Raw genomic sequence first — 22799 nt, 5'->3', positions numbered from 1 at the left:
GCCAATTTAGCATAGCCTTTCAACCTAACCTGCACATCTTTGGACAGTGGGAGGAAACTGGAGCACCCGGAAGAAACCTACGCAGACACATGGAGAACGTGCAAACTTCACACAGACAGTGACCCGAGGCGGGAATCGAACCTGGGTCCCTGGCGCTGTGAGGCAGCAGTGCTAACCACTGTGCCACCGTGCTGCCCCTATCCCTATTGCTGTCAATGGTGGGAGGTCTTCATTGTTCTCTTGCTTATTTTAGTGACTTGCACTGCAAATAATCTTTCATGTTTTGCATTTAGGCCATGTACACCTGTAGTTTCATTTTTCCTTTTAGTTCCAATTAAACAGACCATGCTGGTGACTTGTTCCGGCCCCTGTTTGCTTCCCAGCTGACATAATTTGATTTAATTGCTCCCTACCTTGCACTTCCAGGTAGCCGCTCCAGGTCGTCTCTCCACTTGATCCTGTGGCGACGCAGACGTACATACCAGTATCGGTTACCTAGAAACAACAAAGCAGAGTCAATTGGATGCTGTCCTTGCTTGTCCCTGTCACCGCAGGTGACACAGTGGGCACCAGTCAAAGCACCCTGAAGACTAATGGACAATTAATATTCTGTTCAGCCCTCAGCTCCTTTACAAGTACAAAAACAAACATGATGCCGAGGGACATAGAAACAGAGCATGTTCAATTCAGCAGGACAGGCAACATCTGTGGAGAAAGGAAGATCTGGGTTGGGGGGGGCAGGGAGGGGGCTCAGATCTAAAGGACACAGATCAGCCGAGATCTAGTTCAATGCCTGAACGGGCTTGAGGGGCTGAATGACCTCTTCCTGTTCCTGGAGTTGATGTTTTTGCGTCACTGACCTACCATCAGAATGGGAAGGTGTGTGAGATGAATGACTTATGAGCAAACGCAGAGGCAGGAGAGAGGGTGGAAGATTATAGGACAAGAAGAACAGGTTCTGCACTAGGACAGAAGGCAGAAGTTTTTAGACGTCAAAAGGGATAACGGTGCAAGACAAAAGAATAGAAAGAGGGAGGTGGGTGCCCGGAACCCCATTGCCGGGGGGAGGTAGTGGAAGCAGATACTATAATGACTTTTAAAGGGACGTCTGGACAATCGCATGAATAAGATGGGAATACAGGGATTTGGTCCCCAGAAGGGTAGGGGGTTTTAATTCAGTCAGGCAGCATGGTTGATGCAGGCTCGGAGGGCCGAAGGGCCTGTTCCTGTGCTGTAATTTTCTTTGTTCTTTGCAACACAACAGGTGAAAAGTAAATTTTCCATGTGTTTTATGGCAACAGGGTTGGCCCGCCTTTGGCCAACGATGGGATCTTCTGATTACATCCTCCACTGTGGGGGAACCCGCAGCTGGTGGGGGAGTGGGGGGGGGTGTATTCTGACAATGGGACCGGAAGATCCCGCCAGTGGGGATAGTTGGAACATTAGTTCCTAGTTGTGATGAAGGTAAGGGACCTAGAATGTAAACACTCTCTTTCTCTCCACAGACTCTACCTGACCCCACCACTGCATCCACAATAATCTGTTTCAATTATAGAAATTAAAGAGGAGATTAGGGGGTCGGTCATGTAAGCAGAATAGCAGAACAGGAGGGAACCATGTAAAATTTGGCAAACAGGAGGAGGCTCCTGTCATGCGGTATTGTGGTAGGAGAAAGTCATGTAGGCCCAAGGAAGAGGTAGACCACTTTGCCAGGCCAACAGAGATGGCATCGCAAGCAATGGGCCACACCATCTTTACTTCAGTCCCAGCACTTCATTACTGGCATTTACTATCCGTGAGAACACGAGACCAGTGGTTAAGCTCTAATGTTGTTGAACTCAATGTTAAGTGCCTCGGAGAAAGATGCTTTGTTTCTCCTTGAGCATTCTATGTTAGAAACAACGGTGTCTCTGACAGATGATTGATCAATCAGCTTGTACCATTTTTTTTGGATTTGGATAATGGATAAGTTTTATTGTTGTGGTTTAGGATCTTTTTGTATGCTTTAATTGGAATATCTTAATTAACCCATGAAATAAAACTCAACACCACTTAAAATTCAAAAGAACATAAGAAATTCAAGGAAATGGTGATTACTGTATAGCCATTTGAGCCTACTCTGTCATCCTGTACAATCACAGCTGCTTTTGCCTCCCCTCTCTCACTTGCTCACAAATCTGAGAGATCAGATATCTACATTCAATGATGGAACATTCTTAATCCACTGGTAGAGAATTCCAAAGATTCACTACTTTCTGCGTGAAGAGATTTAAGGACGGCTCACTAGTTAGCCCTGCAGTCTCCCAGTGCCAGGGACCCAGGTTCCATTCTGGCCTTGAGTGTCAATGTGAGTTTGCATGTTCACTCTGTGTCTGCGTGGGTTTCCTCTGGGTGGTCGGGTTTCCTCCCGCAGTCCCAAGATATCCAAGTTAGTGGGATTAGTGGGGTAAATGCATGGTGTTAAGGAAATAAGGTGGGGGTGGGCCTGGGTAAGATGCTCTGTCAGAGAGTTTGTGTAGACTTGATGAGCCGTATGTCTTCCTTCTGCCCTGTAGGGGTTCTGTGATTTCTCAATCTCAGCCCTAAGCAGGCTACCCCTTCTCTTGGTCTTCATATTCTAGATTCCTTACTCAGGGAAAATAACAGCTCTGTCACTGCCCTGTCAGAGTATGGTACACTATCTTTTTCGTCCCATTGGAAAGTTCATGGCAGACACTGATGGCTACAGTGAAGAAAACTGGTCAAAAGTAAGATTCATTTCTTGAAATTAATAATCTGCTAGATTATATGCAGCATAAGCAGTCGGTAGAAATAGCAAACTTTGGGTTTCCTCCGGAGCTCTTGTTTCCTCCCACAGTCCAAGGATGTGCAGGATAGTTGGATTGGTCATGCTAAATTGCCCCTTAGTGTCAGGGGAACTAGCTAGGATAAATGCATCAGGTTAAAGGGTTAGAGTCTGGGTGGGATTGTGGTTGGTGTGGACGCGATGGGCCGAACGGCCTCTTTCTGCACTGTCGGATTCTATGATTTGATGCATTCTGTCTAAAAACCATTAATTAAACTCTGTACCAAAATGTTCCATTTGTCTGGAATATAGATTTTAAAAATTCTATTGCCTGTTTTCCACACTGCCTTGTCCTCACCCAACATTTGCTCTTAAGTTCTTGCTCACATGAGAACTCTGGCTTTGAACGTCAGCACTCCATTCAACCACAGTGATTAGAAATAAACAGAAGAAAGGCTTGCATTTAGATGGCATCTTCCAACGACTATTGGACATCTCAAAGCACGTTATGGCTAATGAAATCCTGTTTAGTCACTGTTGTAATTAACAAGGCATCTGAGCTCAAGTCAGAAAGAGTGAGATATAATTCAATTTACTTTCATAAATAGTAACTGGTTCAACCCTGCTCCCAGGAAACATGGCAGCATATTAGCGCAGAGCAAGCTCCCACAAACCGCGATGTGATAATGACCAGTTAATCTGGTTTTTGTGGTGTTGATTGAGGGATACATGTTGACCAGGACATCTGGGATAACTACCCTACTTTTCTTTGGAACAGTACCATGAGATATTTGACACTCTCTTTTCTGGCAGATAGGGCCTCAGCTTAAAATCTCAGTCAAAAAGGGAGAACCTCTGGCAGTGCAGCACTCTCTCCGTAATGCACTGCCGCATTAGTCTTCATTGTGTCCTAGCCCAGGAGTTAAATCTAGAACCTTGTGAGGCAAGAACATTACCAACTGAGTCACGATGGACACCTAGATAAATAGGAGCAGGAGTAGGCCATTCAGCCCCTCAAGCCTGCTCTGCCATTCAGTAAGATCATCATTGATCTTCTTCATCCCATGCACCTTTCTGTCCTATCCTCACACCTCGTTTTTCCTAGAGTTTCCAGAAAAGTTTTCATCTCTGATTTGACTATAGAACATAGAACATTACAGCGCAGAACAGGCCCTTCGGCCCACGATGTTGCGCCGACCAGTTAAAAAAAACAATGACCCTCTAACCTAAACCAATCCCTTTTCGTCCATAAACCAATCCACGGATCTCTTAAACGCCCCCAAACTAGGCGCATTTACAACCGCAGCAGGCAGGGCATTCCAATCCCTCACCACCCTCTGGGTAAAGAACCTACCCCTGACATCCGTCCTATAACTACCCCCCCTTAATTTAAAGCCATGCCCCCTTGTGCTAGCTTTCTCCATCCGAGGAAAAAGGCTATCACTGTCCACCCTATCTAAACCTCTAATCATCTTATATGTTTCAATAAGATCCCCTCTTAGCCGCCTTCTTTCCAGCGAAAACAACCCCAAATCCCTCAGTCTCTCCTCATAGGACCTCCCCTCCATACCAGGCAACATCCTGGTAAACCTCCTCTGCACCCTCTCCAAAGCCTCCACATCCTTCCTGTAATGTGGGGACCAGAACTGCACACAGTACTCCAAGTGCGGCCGCACCAGAGTTGTGTACAGTTGCAACATGACGCTGCGACTCCTAAATTCAATCCCCCTACCAATAAATGCCAAGACACCGTATGCCTTCTTAACAACCCTATCTACTTGATTCCCAACTTTCAGGGATCTATGTACACATACACCTAGATCCCTCTGTTCATCCACACTATTCAAAGTCCTCCCGTTAGCCCTATACTCAACACATCTGTTATTCCTACCAAAGTGAATTACCTCACACTTCTCCGCATTAAACTCCATCCGCCACCTCTCGGCCCAGCTCTGCAACCTGTCCAAGTCTTCCTGCAAACTATGACACCCTTCCTCACAATCTACCACACCTCCGACTTTGGTGTCATCAGCAAATTTACTAATCCACCCAACTATACCCTCATCCAGATCATTAATAAAAATTACAAACAGCAGTGGCCCCAAAACAGATCCCTGAGGCACACCACTCGTAACCGAACTCCATGACGAATATTTACCGTCAACCACCACCCTCTGTCTCCTATCTGCTAGCCAATTCCTGATCCAATTTCCTAGATTACCCTCAATTCCATACATCTGCATTTTCTGCAGAAGCCTACCATGGTGAATGTTATCAAACGCCTTACTAAAATCCATATATACCACGTCAACTGCCTTACCCCCATCCACCTCTTTGGTCACTTTTTCAAAAAACTCAATAAGGTTAGTAAGGCACGACCTACCCGCTACAAAACCATGCTGACTATCTCCAATCAATTCATTACTCTCCAAATAACTATAAATCCTATCCCTAATAATTTTTTCTAAAACCTTGCCCACAACAGAAGTGAGACTCACCGGTCTATAATTCCCGGGGAAGTCTCTGTTCCCCTTCTTAAACAATGGGACAACATTCGCTAACCTCCAATCTTCCGGTACTATACCAGAGGCCAACGACGACCTGAAGATCAGAGCCAGAGGCTCTGCAATCACTTCTCTTGCCTCCCAGAGAATCCTCGGGTAAATCCCATCCGGACCAGGGGACTTATCTATCTTCAATCCCTCAAGAATATCCAGCACATCCTCCTTATCAACTGTAATACTGTCTATTCTACTCCCCTGCAACCCTGTGTCCTCCTCAGCTATATTCTTGTCCCCCTGTGTGAACACCGAAGAGAAATATTGGTTCAATGCCTCTCCAATCTCTTCCGGTTCCACACATAACTTCCCTCTGCTGTCTATAACTGGCCCTAATCTTGCCCTAACCAACCTTCTGTTCTTGACATACCTATAGAACGCCTTAGGATTCTCCTTAATCCTATCAGCCAAAGTCTTCTCATGTCCTCTTTTAGCCCTTCTTAACTCAGTCTTCAACTCCCTCCTAGCCAATCTAAAGTTTTCTAGTGCACTACCCGAGCCCTCAAGTCTCATCCGAACATAAGCCTCCTTTTTCTTTTTAACCAACGAATCAACTTTTTTAGTGCACCACGGTTCCCTAGCCCTACCAATTCCTCTTTGCTTGACAGGGACATACCTATCACAGACTCACAGTAGCTGCTCCTTGAAAAAACTCCACATTTCGGACGTTCCCAGTCCCTGTAATCTCCTAGTCCAACCTATGCTTCCTAATTCTCTCCTAATGGCCTCATAATTACCCTTCCCCCAGCTAAAACTACTGGCCTGAGGTTCATGCCTATCCCTTTCCATCACTAAGGTGAACGTAACCGAATTGTGGTCACTATCGCCAAAATGCACCCCAACTTCCAAGTCTAGCACCTGGTCTGGCTCATTTCCCAGCACCAAATCCAATATAGCCTCACCTCTAGTTGGCTTATCTACATACTGACTCAAAAAACCCTCCTGCACGCTTTGTACAAAAACTGACCCCTCTAACAAGCTAGAGCTATAGCAATTCCAATCAATATTAGTAAAGTTAAAGTCCCCCATAACAATTACCCTATTACTTTCACTCCTAACCAGGATCGTCTCCGCAATCCTTTCCTCAACCTCTCTAGAACTTTTAGGAGGTCTATAAAAGACTCCAAACAGGGTGACCTCTCCTGTCCTATTTCTAATCTCCGCCCATACTACCTCAACAGACAAGTCCTCATCAAACTTCCTCTCTGACACTGTGATACAGTCCTTGACCAATAATGCTACCCCTCCCCCCCTTCTACCTCCTTCTCTACTCCGACTAAAGCATTTGAACCCCGGGACCTGCAACAACCATTCCTGACCCTGCTCTATCCATGTCTCTGAAATGGCCACAACATCAAAGTCCCAGGTACTGATCCACGCTGCAAGTTCATCCACTTTATTGCGAATACTCCTCGCATTAAAGTATACGCATTTCAAACCCTGCTCCGCCCCAGCCCCACGATGCCGTGCATTGCAGTCCCCATCTATGTCCCCCTCACTTTCACCCCCTCTACTCAGGATCCCACCCCCCCTCTGAATCAGTTTAAACCTCCCTGCATAGCCTTAGCAAATTTACCCCCCAGGATATTGGTTCCCCTCTGATTCAGGTGTAGACCATCACTCTAAGAGAGGTCCCACCTTCCCCAGAATGAGCCCCAATTGCTCAAGTACCTGAACCCCTCCCTCCTGCACCATCCCCTCAGCCACGAGTTCAAACTTTCCCTCTCTCTATTCCTCTCTAAACTATCCCGTGGCACAGGCAAGAGTCCGGAGATAACCACTCTATCAGACTTGGCCTTTAGTTTCCACCCCAACTCCATAAATCTCTGCTTAATATCCCCTTCTCTTAACCTCCCTATGTCATGCGTCCCCACATGAACTATAACTTGGGGTTGATCTCCCTCTCCCCTAAGAGTCCTGAATACCCTTTCCGATACATCCCGGACCCCAGCCCCTGGTAGGCAACACACCAGCCCCGAGTCCCTACCATTACTTCCGACTCTCCTATCCGTCCCCTTAACTGTAGAGTCCCCAATCACAAGGCCCAATCTTTTACATCCCCTAACCACCTGAGCTTTCACACTAGGCTCACCCCCAGCAGCCTGCTCCCTTTGGCTATCCCCAGTTGATTCCTCCTCAACTGTAGCCTCTAGGACCGAAAACCTATTTTGGAGGGGAACAGCCCCAGGGGATTGTCCCCCCAATTGCTTCTTTCCCCTCTTCCTGGCAGTGACCCAAGACTCATTTCTAGGAGTGACTATCTTCTTATAACTCCTATCGATGTCCTCCTCCGCCTCCCGAATTATGCGGAGCTCCTCTAATTCCACCTCCAGCTCCTTTACACGCTCCTCCAGAAGCTGCAATCTAACACACTTCCTACAAGTAAAATCACCTGAAACACTACTAGAGTCCCTCACCACATACATCCCACAGGAGATGCAGAGACTGGAAAGCAAAGACTGGAATTCATGGCTCTCACAGGTAGAGAATTCCAAACATTTACACCCTTGGAGTGAATAAAATACTCTCCTCATTTCAGTCCTAAATAGCTGATCCCTTATTCCGTGACTCTTAACATCCCTGGTTTGAAACACAGGAGCCAAGAAAAACCTCCTCCCATCATCTACCCTGACAAGTCCTCGAAAAATATTATGTTTCATTCAGTTAACCTCACATTCTTCTAAATTCCAGGAAATGTAGACCCAGTCCACTCAATCTCTCCTCATTCTCGCATTCCAAAACTCAGTCTAGTGAACATTAGTTGCACTTCTTCTATAGCTAGTATAATTTCCTTAGGCCACAAAATCAAAAATGTACACAGTACCCCAGATGAGGTCCTTTAAGGGCTTATACAATCTTTACTCAAGCTCCAATCCCTTTTTAGTAAAGGGTCTCATACAATTTGCTTTCCTGCTTGCACCTACGTTCTGTCATCAATGTACCAGAACACTCAAATCCTTCTAAAAACCAACATTTTCCTGTCTGTCACCATTTAAAAAAATATTTTTCTTTCTATTTTTTTCTTCCAAACTGGGTAGCTTTATATTTATCCACATTCTATTCCACCAGCAATATTCTTACACACTTAGCCAACCTGTCTACATTTCTTCGCTAGCTCTGTGTCCGCCCCACAGCTTACTTTCCTAAATGATGTACTCTGGAAAAAGGTTGGGACAAAATTTCTGATAACTGAGCCAAGCTGACACTATTGAGTATGAATTAGTGACATTATGGAGCAAAATTCAACTTTGATGCATCCAAAATCAGGCATTAATGGATTTATAGTTCATTACACACCCCTGTATGCATCTTGCCCACTAGATATTGTTCCCATTTAATCTGCCTGGTACACACTCAATCCACTATAAAACCTCCATTGCATGCAAGTTTTTTAAATCTTTTATTTATTGGTGTCACAAGTAGGCTTACATTAACACTGCAATGAAGTAATTGTGAAAATCCCTTACTTGTCATACTCCAGCGCCTGTTTGGGTACATTGAGGGAGAATTTAGCACGGCCTATGCATCTAACCTACATATCTTTCAAACTGTGGGAGGAAACCATAGCACCCGGAGGAAACCCACGCAGGCACAGGAAGAATGTGCAAACTCCGCACAGGCAGTGATCCAAGCTGTGAATCGAACCTGTGTCCCTGGCACTGTGAGGCAGCAGTGCTAAATACTGTGCCACCATGCCATCTATGAGGTACTGACTTATTGCAAAACCCACCCATTAGATAGTTATCCATTTCACACACAGCCCATTACATACCCAACACATTACAGACCCACCAGTTTCATACAGTTCCTTGACATGCCCAGCCCATTACACGAGCACCTGTTACACACCCACTTATTATATACCCAGCCTTTAACATGCCCTCCTGTTACAAATAATCCATTACATGCTCACTTGTTGCATTCCCATCCATTACTCACAGTCCTGTTGCAGAGTTTATGCTGTCAACCCGTTACACATCCTGGATATAGTTCCCTTGCATTGCAATCTATAGAAAGCAAACCATTGTGAAAGGAGAGAGTTTTATCTCATTGTTGTGGCTTGGATTTGAACTCAGATCCATCTCTCTATCCATTGCCTAGTTGTTCTGAATGTTTTCTGTACGAACTGCTGTGTCCAGTGTTGAACTAATTACTACTTATGAGACTAAATTTGAATTATATCTCATTCTCTGTTATCTGAGCTTCGATTTCTCGCTCAACAACACCAAGTTGTCAATAACTATTTGTTAGTCTAAGTTCTGTATTTTCTGAAGATGTCCATCACTGTGGTGTTATCTTTGGTTCTCTGGCAGCACTCTTGTCTCTAGTCCAGAATGCTGTGGGGTCAAATACCACTCCAGGAGCTCAGAGGCATTATTACAGGCTAAGATTGCAGACAAGAAACGGGATTTTACAGCTTTGCTTGTCCCAAAACTGTAAAATCTCACTCGAGGTCAACTGACCTTCCCATGGTTTGCCCCTCGCTCACTCCAATTCCCAAGGTGGGCAGAACTGTAAAATTTCAGCCACGATGTCAAACAATCTGTTCTCCCAGATGGATGTAAAAGATCCCAGGGATCCATCTTGCTGAAGTGGCTTTCTCACCAGAATTTGGACAGATATTTATCCCTCAATGAACACTTAAAGAACATATCCTTTGAAATTAACTTAATTACTAATTTACCAGTCATGGGATGTGGGCATTAGTGGCAAGATTAGTGGGCATTTACTGCCCACACTTAGTTACCTTTTAGAAGACTGTGGTGAGCCTTGAGGGTAGCTGTCAACAGTCAACCATGTTGCTGTGGTTTTGAAGTCATACATCAATTAGATAGGGGTAGATGGGGATGTAATGGTAATATCATTGGATTAGTAATCCAGAGGCCCAGGCTAACGCTCTTGAGGATGTAGGTTCAAATCCCACCAGAGGAACTGGTGGAACTTAAGTTCAAATAACATATCTGGAATATAAAGTTAGTCTCAGTCATGGTGACCCTGGCAACTATCATCAACAGTCATAAAAATCCACTTGGTTGGCTAAGATCCGTTTGGAGCAGGAAATCAGCCATCCTTACCTGGTCTGGCCTACATGTGACACCAGACTCACAGCAATGTGGTTGACTCCAAGAGTGAAATAATCGGGTAAACCATTCAGTTAGGGGAGGACAACAAAGATGCCCACATGCTGGAAAAAGAATAAATTTTAAAAATTCTATTCCCTTCCCTGAAGTATACGTTGACTGAACAAAATGGGGTTCAATGACCACCCAGTGATTACCACAGAATTTTTTTAATTCCAGATTTATTTAATTAATTGTATTTGAATTCTCCAGTGGCCAAAGCAGGAATATGAACCCATGTCTCCAGATAATTACTTCTGGTTACTAGTCCATTAAATTAAGATAGTCAGGCAATGGTTGTCAGCTAGTGCATTCGTGAAGCAGAGTTCAGTTCAGTTCAGCACTGCTGTCACAGGTTTAGCATCATTTGTGGATGCAGTTTGGTACTGTTGCTTATTCACTGTACTTACTATACACCCACCTGGGGTGGCATGGCTGCACAGTGGTTAGCACTGCTGCCTCACAGCGTCAGGGACCCAGGTTCAATTCCCCAGCTTGGATCAGTGTTTGTGTGAAGTCTGCACATTCTCCCCATGTTTTGAGTGGGTTTCCTCCGGGTGTTCTGACTTCCTCTCTCAGTCGAAAGACGTGTTGATTAGGTGCACTGACCATGCTAAATTCTCCCTCAGTGTACCCGAACCTGGTGCCAGAATGTGACAACAAGAGGATTTTCACAGTAACTTCAGTGCAGTGTTAATGTAAGCCTACTTGCAATAAATAGACTTAAACATAATCATTGTGCTCTGTGCTCCAGGCTGTGGGATCTTGCTGTGCATGAATTGGATGTTTCCTATATTTTCACAGTGACAACGCTTGAAAAATACTTCACTGGCTGGGACCATGGAGGTCATGAAAGGCGCTTTATAAACGCAAGTTTTCCTGTAGAATAACCCGATTGGATTTCCTGGGAAATTATCGCGCTTGATATTAAAATACAAAAATCACAGCTGACAAATTTTGCCCCAAGATTGACTGACACGCGAGATCATATTCAGGGGTCACTATGGTCATCAGCGATAGCCCAGCATCTGGATGTCATCTGCTTATATCCACAACTATATTTCTCATATTTCTCCAGCAGAGTTCTGGATCATGATCTTAGGATCATCGCTCCATGGGATGGACTAGCATTCTTTGTTATTTAGCGTAAGGGGTCACCAAACAGGCAAGCTCCCAGCCCCCACTGCAAATTAGCATCTGTCATAGGGAAATGTCATTCGCTACACAGTCTGATTAAAAGTCGAAGACAGTGGCATCATTCTGCCAGCCCATAATGCCAGAAAAGGTCAAAGTTTGTACAAATACTCTCTCCAAGGACATTAAATTGAATCATTTTATAAAGACTTGAACTATGTCAAGTCCAAACAGTGATTGATTCAAAGTGTGAAGGTCCCTCATTCAGTATAACAGCAGAAGAACTGAACACACACAACACTACCCTTTCATCTCATTTACTGTTTGAAGGGGGTTTCAAATCGCAGCGGAATCGCAGGAGAATGTGGATAATTCCTTCTGATAGCTGTAAATAGTGATTCATATGATCTTAGTGCTGCAGAGAAGGCAACATGTTAAAGGTTGGCCAATGATTAATACTGCGTTAAGTGAATAACAGTCATTTCAAACAATACTCCATTCACCCGGTCAACAAGAACGGAAGATACTTAATCCACAAACAAAGTAAGGAAACAGGATGATATGCTGACAATAGGGCGAACTTCAAGTTTCTAGGTGTTCAGTTCCCCAGCAACCTGCCTTGGTCCCCCCACGTTAAGGCTACAGTTAAGAAAGACCACCAACACCTCCACTTTCTCAGGGAGCCAAGGAAATTCGGCATGCCTGCTACGACTCTCACCAATTTTTACAGATGCACATTGAAAGCATTCTTTCTGGTGGTATCACGGCTTGGTATTGCTCTGTCCAAGACTGCAAGAAACTAGAAAGAGTTGCGAACATAGCCCAGTCCATCATGCAAACCAGCCTCTTATCCATTGACTCCTTCTACACTTTCCACTGCCTTTGAAAAGCAGCCAGCATACTCAAGGACCCCACACTGGATATACTCTCTTCCACCTTCTTCCATTGGGAATAAGATGCTGGAGTCTGAGGTCACGTATCAACCGACTCAAGAACAGCTTCTTCTCTGCTGCCATCAGACTTTTGAATGGACCTACCTTGTATTAAGCTGATCTTTCTCTCCACCTTATCTGTAACACTCTATTCCACACCCTCTTCTTTCCTACTCCTCTATGTACTCTATGAAAAGTGTGTCTCTATAGTGCGCAAGAAATAATACTTTTCATTGTAACTCAATACATGTGACAATAATAAATCAAATCAAATACTAATTAGAGAGTGTATGTGTCATTTCCTCTACCCTTTTGCTGTTCTCCTATACTGCTTAGTAGCCAAATGCTGAGATACCTGTATCGTAGCCTTGGGGAACTCTATATTTATTATTTTCCACCTATGTCATAAGGAAGCATCTGGATTTTGCATGTTTAAGGTTCACCCCCAAAACAGAGATGCCTTCTTGTTGTCAAAACAAAGTATTTTTCCTTTAGCTAAACCAGGGATTGATGAATAGGACACTGTGGAGACGTCAAACTTGTCCTATGCCTAATGTTTAAAAGTTTTAAAAGGTTATTTACAAGTGTTACAAGTAGGCTTACATTAACACTGAATGAAGTTACTATGAAAATCCCTTAGTTGCCACCCTCCTGTGCCTGTTAAAGTATACTGAGGCAGAATTTAGCATGATCAACGTACCTAACCAGCACATCTTTCGGAATGTGGGAGGAAATCGGAGCACCCAGAGGAAACCCACGCAGACACGAGGAGAATGTGCAGACTCCACAAATTGACCCAAGCCGGGAATTGAACCCAGGTCCCTGGTGCGGTGAGACAGCAGTGCCACCATGCCACCCTATGTGGATGCATTTAATGGAAGAAGTAGCCTTGTTCCGCATTTACCTGACACTATGTCTGATCTGAAACTGTTGGTGAGACAGAGAAGAGGGTGCTTGCCTCATAATCAAATACAAAAACTACCTGACTGGAGATGTTTGATGAGAAAGTACAGAGGAAGCTTTACCCTGAATCTAACCCAGATTGCATCTGTAATAAAAATTACTGCAGAGAAGCTGGCCATTCTTGTCTCAGGTCTAATTTACTCCCATTCCAGTTCACACATACCCTCTGTTTCTATTTTCTTTCTTTTCAAAAACGTATGCAATTCCCTTATGTAAGTCTCTTGCCGGAATTCTACCGCCCTGCCCACTATGGTAATCGGCAAAGGGCAGACTGGGAAAGTCTGTTGACGTCGAGTGGGATTTTCCAGTCTTGGGTCGAGCAAGGCTGGAAAATCCTGCTCAGATGTCTCAACAGCCGGATCTGCTGAAGTAGTTTAGATTCCAGTTCCCTTCTGTGTAAAAAAAAAATTGAACATTTCGTTCCATTTCTCCACTGATAATAATCAGTTGCTGCCTGCTCTCAAAGCTGGAGGGTCAAGAGGGAGTCTTCCAGCTCGAGAACATCAGGTGGTGACGGCAGGTATGTAACAGAGAGGATGCTTCAAAGAGGAGGCAATCTCTCATGAAATCATTCATCATTGTAAATATCTTAATGAAGCTCCCCCTTAAACATCTATCTTCCTGTGAAGGATCTACAGTAGAGGAAGAGGCCATTCAGCCCATCACCTGACATGTGATTGCTTGAAGAGTTTGTGCAGAGCCATCACTGCTCAGTATCTAACTCGTGAGGCAATGTAAGCAGTCCACTTGTAACCAGGGCTGCCCCAGGCCTATGATTTTGGAGAAGAAAATATATCCTGAATCTAGTTGGCCCCTGACTGCTTGTTAAGAAAACATAAGGAGAACTTTATTCTGTGTAAAACCTGCATGTATGCGTTCAGTCAATGCTTGAGGAGACAGAGTAGAACAAAGAAAGGTACAGCAAGGAACGGGCCCTTCAGTCCTCCAAGCCTATGCCAATCATGCTGTCCTAACTAAACTAAAAAAAACTCTGCCCTTACTCAGTCCATATCCTTCTTATTCTCTCCCTTTTCATGTACCCATGATGCCTCTTAAATGTTGCTAATCATAGAAACCCCACAGCACAGAAAGGGGCCATTCGGCCCATCGAGTCTGCACCAACCACAATCCCACCCAGGCCCCACCCCCATGTGCCTGCTTCCACCACCTCTGGCAGTGTGTTCCAGGCACCCAGCACTCTGTGTGTGAATATTTTCCCCCGCACATCTCCCTTAAACTTTCTCCCTCTCATCTTGAACCTGTGCCCCTTTGTAATTGACACCTCCACCCTGGGAAAAAAACCTCTGACTGTCCACCCTGTCTGTGCCTTTCATAATTTTCTAGACCTCTATCAGGTCTCCCCTCAGCCTCTGTCTTACCAGTGAAAACAATCCTAGTTTATTCAACCTCTCCTCAGAGTGAACATGCTCCAAACCAGGAAACATCCTGGTGAACCGTCTTTGCACTCTCAAAGCTTCCACATCCTTTTGATAGCGTGGTGACCAGAACTGCACACAATTCTCCAAATGCGGCCTAATCAAGGTTTTATACAGCTGCAACATGATTTCCCAACTCTTGTACTCAACAATAGAGGAACTTTCATTCTGCACATATTCCACGTTGCATATATCTGGCACATTTTTGATAATCAGTGTACAGAAACTCTTATTCTGCACTAAACTCATGTTTTATATACACTTGGATTGTGTGAAGAACAGAATTGAAGGGTTTTATTAAAATCTAACCCGTGTTGTAATTGACCTGGAAGTACTTAATCCAGAAAGAAGCTTGACTATCCTTAACCTTAACAGGAACACAAAAATACCTGCCCCAAAATAAAACATGTAAAAATGGCTCTTTTCTGCTTACTATTGGCCTGAATCGCTTAAACTCCTGGGGGAGAGTGCAAGATCAATGTCTTCTTCAAAGTCTGAGCCCTCTCCAACCCCAGTTTCCTTGGTGGATCCTCCCTCTGCCACCTGGCAGTGGCAGAGGTTCACATGGCACAGTACTTACCTCCTTGCCCCACCTCGGAGTCGACTCAATCCCCAGTCTATGCTGCATTATTTTCTATATTCATTTGTTGGACATGGGCGTCGCTGCCTGGCCAACATCCCTAGTTGCCCTTGGAGGGCAGTTGAGAGTCAACCACATTGCTGTGGCTCTGGATTCACATGTAGGCCAGACCAGGTAAAAATGGCAAATTTCCTTCCCTGAAGGACATTAGTGAACCAGATGGGTTTTTCTGACAATTGACAATGGTTTCATGGTCATCAGTAGAATCTTAATTCCAGATCATTTTGATTGAACTCAATTTCCACCATCAGCCATGGTGGGATTTGAGCACAGATCCCCAGAACATTCGCTGAGTTTTGGGATTAATAGAGCAGCAATAATGCCACTAGGCCATCCTCTCGCCATCTGTCGCACTTGCTTGCCAATGGCTTAAGCTTTCCTGGGCTATAGATGCCAGCCTTCAAGCACCCAAACTGGCCCTCTCCATTCAGGAAATGGATGGTCAATTTGGAAATTCCAGCTACCCTCCTTTAATGACAGTCAACGTGGCTTTTAATGAGCCCTATCAGCCAGTCACATTTTTCACTCCCACCTACCTCAATTTCTGACCATAGTAGGGCCACAAAATTCTCCCTTTAATGTCTGGGTTGACTGGGGTCTATCAATGCCTTTGGAACTGAAATCCAGCATCTGAAACCATCTTTAGCAAAGCAATGAAAGATTTTTGGATGCTGGTGAAAGAGGGGAGGTTCTCTCAATGCTCCTCACATTAAAACCTTCACCGGTGCTGTGCACGATTATTCTTACAGAGGTAAAAGCAGCTTGTGCACAGACAAAGAACAAGGAGGTAAATGGCTGGATACTTTTCTTCAGAGAATCACTGACAGTGTCACAGAGGTTTATGTCGTGGAAACAGGCCCTACAGCCCAACTTGTCCATGCTGCCCAGTTTTTAACTACTAAGCTATTCACAATTGCCCATTTGACCCATATCCCTCTATACCCATCTTACTCATGTAATGTCTAAATGCTTCTTAAAAGGTAAAATTGTACCTGCCTCTACTACTACTCATTCCAGACACTCACCACCCTCTGTGTGAAAGAATTGCCCCTCTGGACCCTGTTGTATCTCTCCCCTCTCACCTTAAACTTATACCCCCTAGTTTTAGATTCCCTTACCTTTGGGAAAAGATGTTGACAACCTATGCTCCTCATTATTTTATAGACAAATCATTGACATCCACCAAGTATTTAATAAAATGGCACCAGTGCTTCAATGAAGTGAAGTAAAAGTAACTAGTCCATGGAAAGTAATACCATAGATCACAGTACACAGTGGAGAAATAGTAACCAAAGCTCTACATTAAATCAGTGAGAATAAACATGCATGGTATATTTAGCTCCAGAAGGAGACAATGGCTTGGACTATTAATTCAGAAACTCAGCTAATGTTCTGGGGACCTGGGTTCGAATCCTGCCACAGCAGATGGTGGAATTTGAATTCAATAAAAAATATCTGGAACTAAGAATCTACTTATGACCATGAAACCATTGTCGATTGTCGGAAAAAATAATTTGGTTCCCTAATATCCTTTAGGGAAGGAAATCTGCTGCCCTTTCCTGGTCTGGTCTACATATTACTCCACAGCCACAGCAATGTGGTTGACTCTCAACTGCCCTCTGAATTAAGCAAGGCACTTAGTTCAAGGGTAACTAGGGATGGGCAATAAATGCTGGCCACCAGCGACGCCCATGTTCCACGAATGAATAAAAAAAATTTGCAAGAAGACAGGCTAAATTTATATATCGTCCCAATATCTCTATAAATATGCATTTGTCCTGAATCAGTGGGAACTTTGATATTAATATAATCAATATAACATGTCAATGTAATACATCTGTGTGGAGTTATAATATGTATATGTACAATGCATACTGTGTGAAGTTTGCACATTATGGGCGGCACGGTAGCACAGTGGTTAGCACTGCTGCTTCACAGCTCCAGGGACCTGGGTTTGATTCCTGGTTCGGGTCATTGTCTGTGTGGAGTTTGCACGTTCTTCTCGTGTCTGCATGGGTTTCCTCCCACAGTCCAAAGATGTGTGGGTTACATTGATTGGCCATGCTAAGAAATTGCCCCTTAGTGTCCTGAGATGTGTAGGTTAGAGGGATTAGTGGGTAAAATATGTAGGGATATGGGAGTAGATCCTGGGTGGGATTGTGTTCAGTGCAGACCCAATGGGCCGAATGGCCTCTTTCTGTATTGTAGGACTTCTATGATTTCTTTTCTACGATTCTCCTCGTGCTTGTGTGGGTTTCCTCTGCGTGCTTCGGTTTCCTCCCACAATCCAAAGACGTGTGGGTTATGTTGATTGGCCATGCTAAATTGACCCTAGTGTCAGGGGATTTGCAGGGTGGGGCTGCAGGAGTTGGGCCTGGGTGGGACTGTGGTCAGTACAGACCCGATGGGCCGAATGGCCTCCTACTGCACTGTCGGGATTTCGTGACACATCAGATCAGAGAGGTGGTTAATGGCCTGTACACACACAATGGGCCAAAGGGCCTCTCTTTCTATGTTGTAAAACTCTATGGCTCAATATGAGTAAAAAATACCCCTAGTTAGGTGTGGAAAACTATGTACTTATTTCTTGAAGCATATGTTGAATTTTAAAACGCTTTGAACTCGACCCCTTAATTGTTTAAATATCTGCCTATTTTCCTGTTTGTTTAGAATGTGTGGTTCCTTGAAATGTTAATTAAAATGACAATGTTATCAGACATACGTTGACTTTGGAGGTGACAGACTGGACTGGGAGGCTTACGTTGCCAATCAGCAACAGGCCTCACAGCATGTGTAATGTTAATTAACCTGCTCGATTACACGGGAACTGTGCATCAAAACCAAGGCAAAAGGGTCTCTCTTGCCACTCAGCGGCTCTGTACTTCCGATTCCGTGTGTGTTTTTAGGTGGCAGATTGTCCCTTTCTCCCAGCTCAGTCACATGACCTCCCCGCGTACCCCCTGAATCACTCTGACCTGATGAGGCTGTCTCCTGGGGGACCATTAATTCATAGTCGTCTCAGAAACTGCCTGACAGCTCTAATTTTTTTCTGGGCAAACAGCCACAGCAGCAATAAAATGATGCTATTACCCGCACAGGGACAAGGAAGATGCATTAACCCCATGACTTCGGGACAACGAAAGCACAAAAACGTTAAATATTTCACTCCCAACAGACTTCAGCATCAATTTTTAACTAAATGTTCAGCATGACCACAAGCTTTTATGACTAATATATGACTGGCCTCTGTTTTACCTTGTTGGTGAATTTGATTCTATTACTTGAATGCCAGTTCTAGCTATGCAGCTGGAATAGCAAAGTGGCAGCCATCTTTAACATCACCCGTGCAAGAGAATTTAAAACATCTTCTCTTCATACTGTGATAATTGTTTAAAAGGGTTTCCCCCTGCATTTGTACATTAAATATTGTGTTTTTTTAACCCTGCTCTTCCCCCCACCCTGATTCTGTTGGGCTGAGGCCACTTATTACCAATGGTTTATTTAAAAAAATCAACTTACATTGCAGGCAAAAGCTGAACTGATTTAAGTTTTACAATCAATCACTCTCCAGGAATAAAAATACAAAAATTGATGGTAGGAACAGGATAGATTAATGCACCGAATTAGGTTCAATTTAAAGAAAGGAGGATAGACAGAGACTATTATTGTCTTATAATCACAACAGCTGGCATTAATACAGCTCCTTGAACATAGTAAACCTACCACGGCACTTCATAGGGGATGCAATACACATAAGGAGATTTGATTCGATTTATTATTGTCCCACGTATTACTATAAGTGAAAAGTATTGTTTCTTGTGCTCTACACAGATGAAGCATACCATTCATGGAGAAAGAAAGGAGAGAGTGCAGAATGTAGTGTTACAGTCATAGCTAGGGTATAAAGAAATCAATTTAGTGCATGGTAGATCTAGTCAAAAGTCTGATGGTAGCAAGGAAGAAGCAGTTCTTGAGTCGGTTGGTACGTGATCTCAGACTTTTGTATCTTTTTCCTCAATGGAAGAAGGTGGAAGAGAGAATGTTCGGAGTGCATGGGGTCCTTAATTATGCTGGCTGTTTTGCCAAGGCAGCGGGAAAGGTAGACAGAGTCGATGGATGGGTGGCTGGTTTGTGTGATGGTATTCGAATACTAGGACATGTGAGCAAATGGTCAGACTCAGGCTTTTAAGAAGAGAGTGATACAGAGAGGCAGAGAGATTTAGGAAGGCAATTCTCGAGCTTATAGGCCAGACAGCTGCTGGCCTGACCACTAATTGTGGAGCAATTTGAGATATAGAGTTGGAGGAGCAGCAGCTTTTAAAGAAAAATTTCATTCACAGGGTGTGTGCGTGTAAAATACTGCCTGGAATGCTGGAAAACACTGCAATAACTAGCGGAAAACAGGCATTTTGTTTTTTAAGTTCTGACCCAAACTCTTCTTATTAAAAAACCTAATGCTTTAGAATTCCAGCGTTGGTTTACAACTTGAATTTGTAGTCAGGCTATTAGTGAGCTGGGAAGCTAAAAATCACCAACTGTCACTTTGAATCTCCACACTTACCACTGACAGCACCCAAAATATCCCCCTGCCTAAAGAAGTTAACATGACACATTATTTGGCAATTGAATTCTCCCCCCACCCTCCACCTCCGTCCCTGGTTTTAGGCAGTCCAGGGAAAAGGAGAATCCCACCTATAAACCTCCAACTCCAGCCACAGCTGCCCCTGGATCATTTAAAAGGCCTGGGCTTGATTTGCCATAACTGGAGCCACTGAGTTACAAAGCTGCACTTAACACTCGGAAACAAAGCACCCACATCCGACCAGCAGTGAACTGTTTAAATGTCGCACTGGATGGCTTGTGGCACAGTGGTGAGCACTGCTGCCTCACAGCACCAGGGGACCTGGGTTCGATTCCTGGCTTGCGTCACTGTCTATCTGGAGTCTGCATGTCCTCCCCGTGTCTGCGTGGGTTTCCTCTGGGTGCTCCAGTTTCCTCCCATAGTCTGGAAGATATGCTGGTTAGGTGCACTGGCCCAAACAGGTGTCAGAGGTGTGGCGACTAGGGGAATTTCACAGTAACTTCATTGCAGTGTTAATGTAAGCCTTACTTATGGCACTAATAAATTAATTTTGAACAATTGTTGACACGGTCGCTGGCACCACCAACTGCGCTGTCTCAGGTGGTGTCAGCTTCCTGCATTAAAGATTTGGTGCAGGCCAAATTAATATAGAAAAGAAACCTTTGCCCTGGTCTGTGCGCCTGCTCTCTTTGCCTCTGTTGTTGTGGTTTAAAGTATCCTGGAGTATTTCCTTGGGCCACCGAGATATTGATGCTGATTCCAGAAGACTCCCGGCTGTTTCGAGAAGGTCACCAATCCTATCCACTTCACCAACAACAGAGACGTGTTTGGTGCCATGATGCCTCCATCTCAGTCATCTGCCTTGCCGTAACTTCACCAAGCCCTTCGCTGACACATAATTAATTTGCTGAAAGATCTGGTGCAAAAACCCTCCCTCTGTTCTGGGGGGAAAACATACTGATTTTCCAGCGGCAGAGGCAGATTGCCATTGGCCGCTGGAGGGATCTTTCGATCTCTCTGACATTTTGCATGGTTCGCCTGTCCCCCCCAACGCAGGAGTCGCCTTTGATCCTGCCAACAGAAAGTGCTGGAAGGGCCCACCCATTATACCTTTAACCCTGCTCTTTCCACAACCCTGAGTTCTTTCAGGCTGATTTCTCTTATCTCCTGATATACACTTATTAATATTATAGAAGGTTCAGAGTTATAGAAACCCTACAGTGCAGAAGGAAACCATTCAGCTCATTGGGTCTGCGTTAACTTCCTGACTGAGTATCTGACCCAGGCCCACCGCCCCTGCCCCGTCCCTGTAATCCCAAACATTTACCATAGCTACTCCATCTAACCTACACATTAAGGAGCAATTTAGCACGGCCAAAACACCTAACCTGCACATCTTTGGACTGTGGGAGGAGACTGGAGTACCCGAATGAAACCCATGCAGAATGTGCAAACTCCACACAGACAGTGACCCAAGGCCAGAATCGATCCAAGGTCTCTGGCACTGTGAGGCAGCAGTGCTAACCAGTGTGCCACTGTGTCACCCCACGCTTGCCTTAGTTAAAAATTAGTCACAGTTATGGATTGAACTGCGGCATGTTTCACAATAAATTACTCCCGGTATAAAAATACAAAAATTGATGAAAGAACAGAGTAGAATAACGTACTGATCAATATATCAGGATCTTTTAAGTTAAAGGAAGCAGGATGGGTCAAATTGGACTGAAGAAAATACACATCACTGCACCTAGAAGCACTTGTGTGAAAGATTAACTTAATCCAAAAAACAGGGCCCCTCTCTGCAGTCATGGTGGATTATAGTGACAAAATATCACAAAGTGTGTCCTTGTTTTAACAGAACCATCTTGTGATCTTAATGACCAGTTTATTAAAGGTCACTACTGTTCAAAATGATCAGTGGCTGCTTTAAATTCAACATTGAGGTGGGGGGGGGGGGGCGGTGAGGATAATGGAAGGCATGAGTGTGACACTAACAGAAAGTCATTCTCGGGAATCGTAGCTGGGAGCCTCCTGTGTTCACAGTTTCATTGTTAAATCATTCATTATGGAGCAAGGCAAGGAATTCCCGCATTTTCATGGGCAGGAATCTCAAGCTTACCATCGGCAAGTTGGTTCCATTTTTCAAAGGCTCTTATTAGCCTTTTACTGCTTTGAAACTTTGAAAATATTCAGAAATATTCTACAAACTGAACTATGTACACCTCAGAGATACACTCAAAAAAAAACACGGTTTGTTTGGAAGGGAAAAAGCATGCGCAATAAAGGAAATTTGCAAATTATGAAATGTGGTGTGGAATGTAAGAACAGGAATGGCTCATTCAGATTCTTGGCTCTCTTCTGCCTGTCAATGAAATATTCGCCATTCTGGATCTCAACGGCAACCACCCACCTCAGTTTTACGATCTGCCCTCTATACCCTCATCTGACAAAAATCCGTCAGTTTCAGCTCATATCTCCACTTCACAGAATTCATTCGGCCTATTGCATCCACACCAACCATAATATCACCCAGCTCCTAACCCCTCAGCCCCATGTATTTACCCTGCTAGTCACCCTAACACTATGGGGACAATTTAACATGGCCATTCCACCTAACCCGCACATCTCTGGAGGAAACCAAAACACTGG

At 44.3% G+C, this 22799-nt stretch overlaps 1 protein-coding gene across 1 annotated transcript in view; it reads right to left on the bottom strand.

Moving 5' to 3' along the window:
* Positions 1 to 22799, bottom strand: part of LOC145359798 (roundabout homolog 2-like) — a 286183-nt gene that overhangs the window by 54276 nt on the left and 209108 nt on the right. The window contains exon 10 of the mRNA XM_080214574.1: positions 414 to 495. Within this exon, the coding sequence (XP_080070700.1) occupies positions 414 to 495 (82 nt within the window). The remainder of the gene's footprint in view (positions 1 to 413; positions 496 to 22799) is intronic.

The sequence above is a fragment of the Carcharhinus amblyrhynchos genome, chromosome 29 (genome assembly GCF_965287045.1).
Source record: "Carcharhinus amblyrhynchos chromosome 29, sCarAmb.v2.hapA, whole genome shotgun sequence".
Taxonomy (NCBI): Eukaryota; Metazoa; Chordata; class Chondrichthyes; order Carcharhiniformes; family Carcharhinidae; genus Carcharhinus; species Carcharhinus amblyrhynchos.
This window is presented reverse-complemented; position numbering and strand designations above follow the sequence as displayed.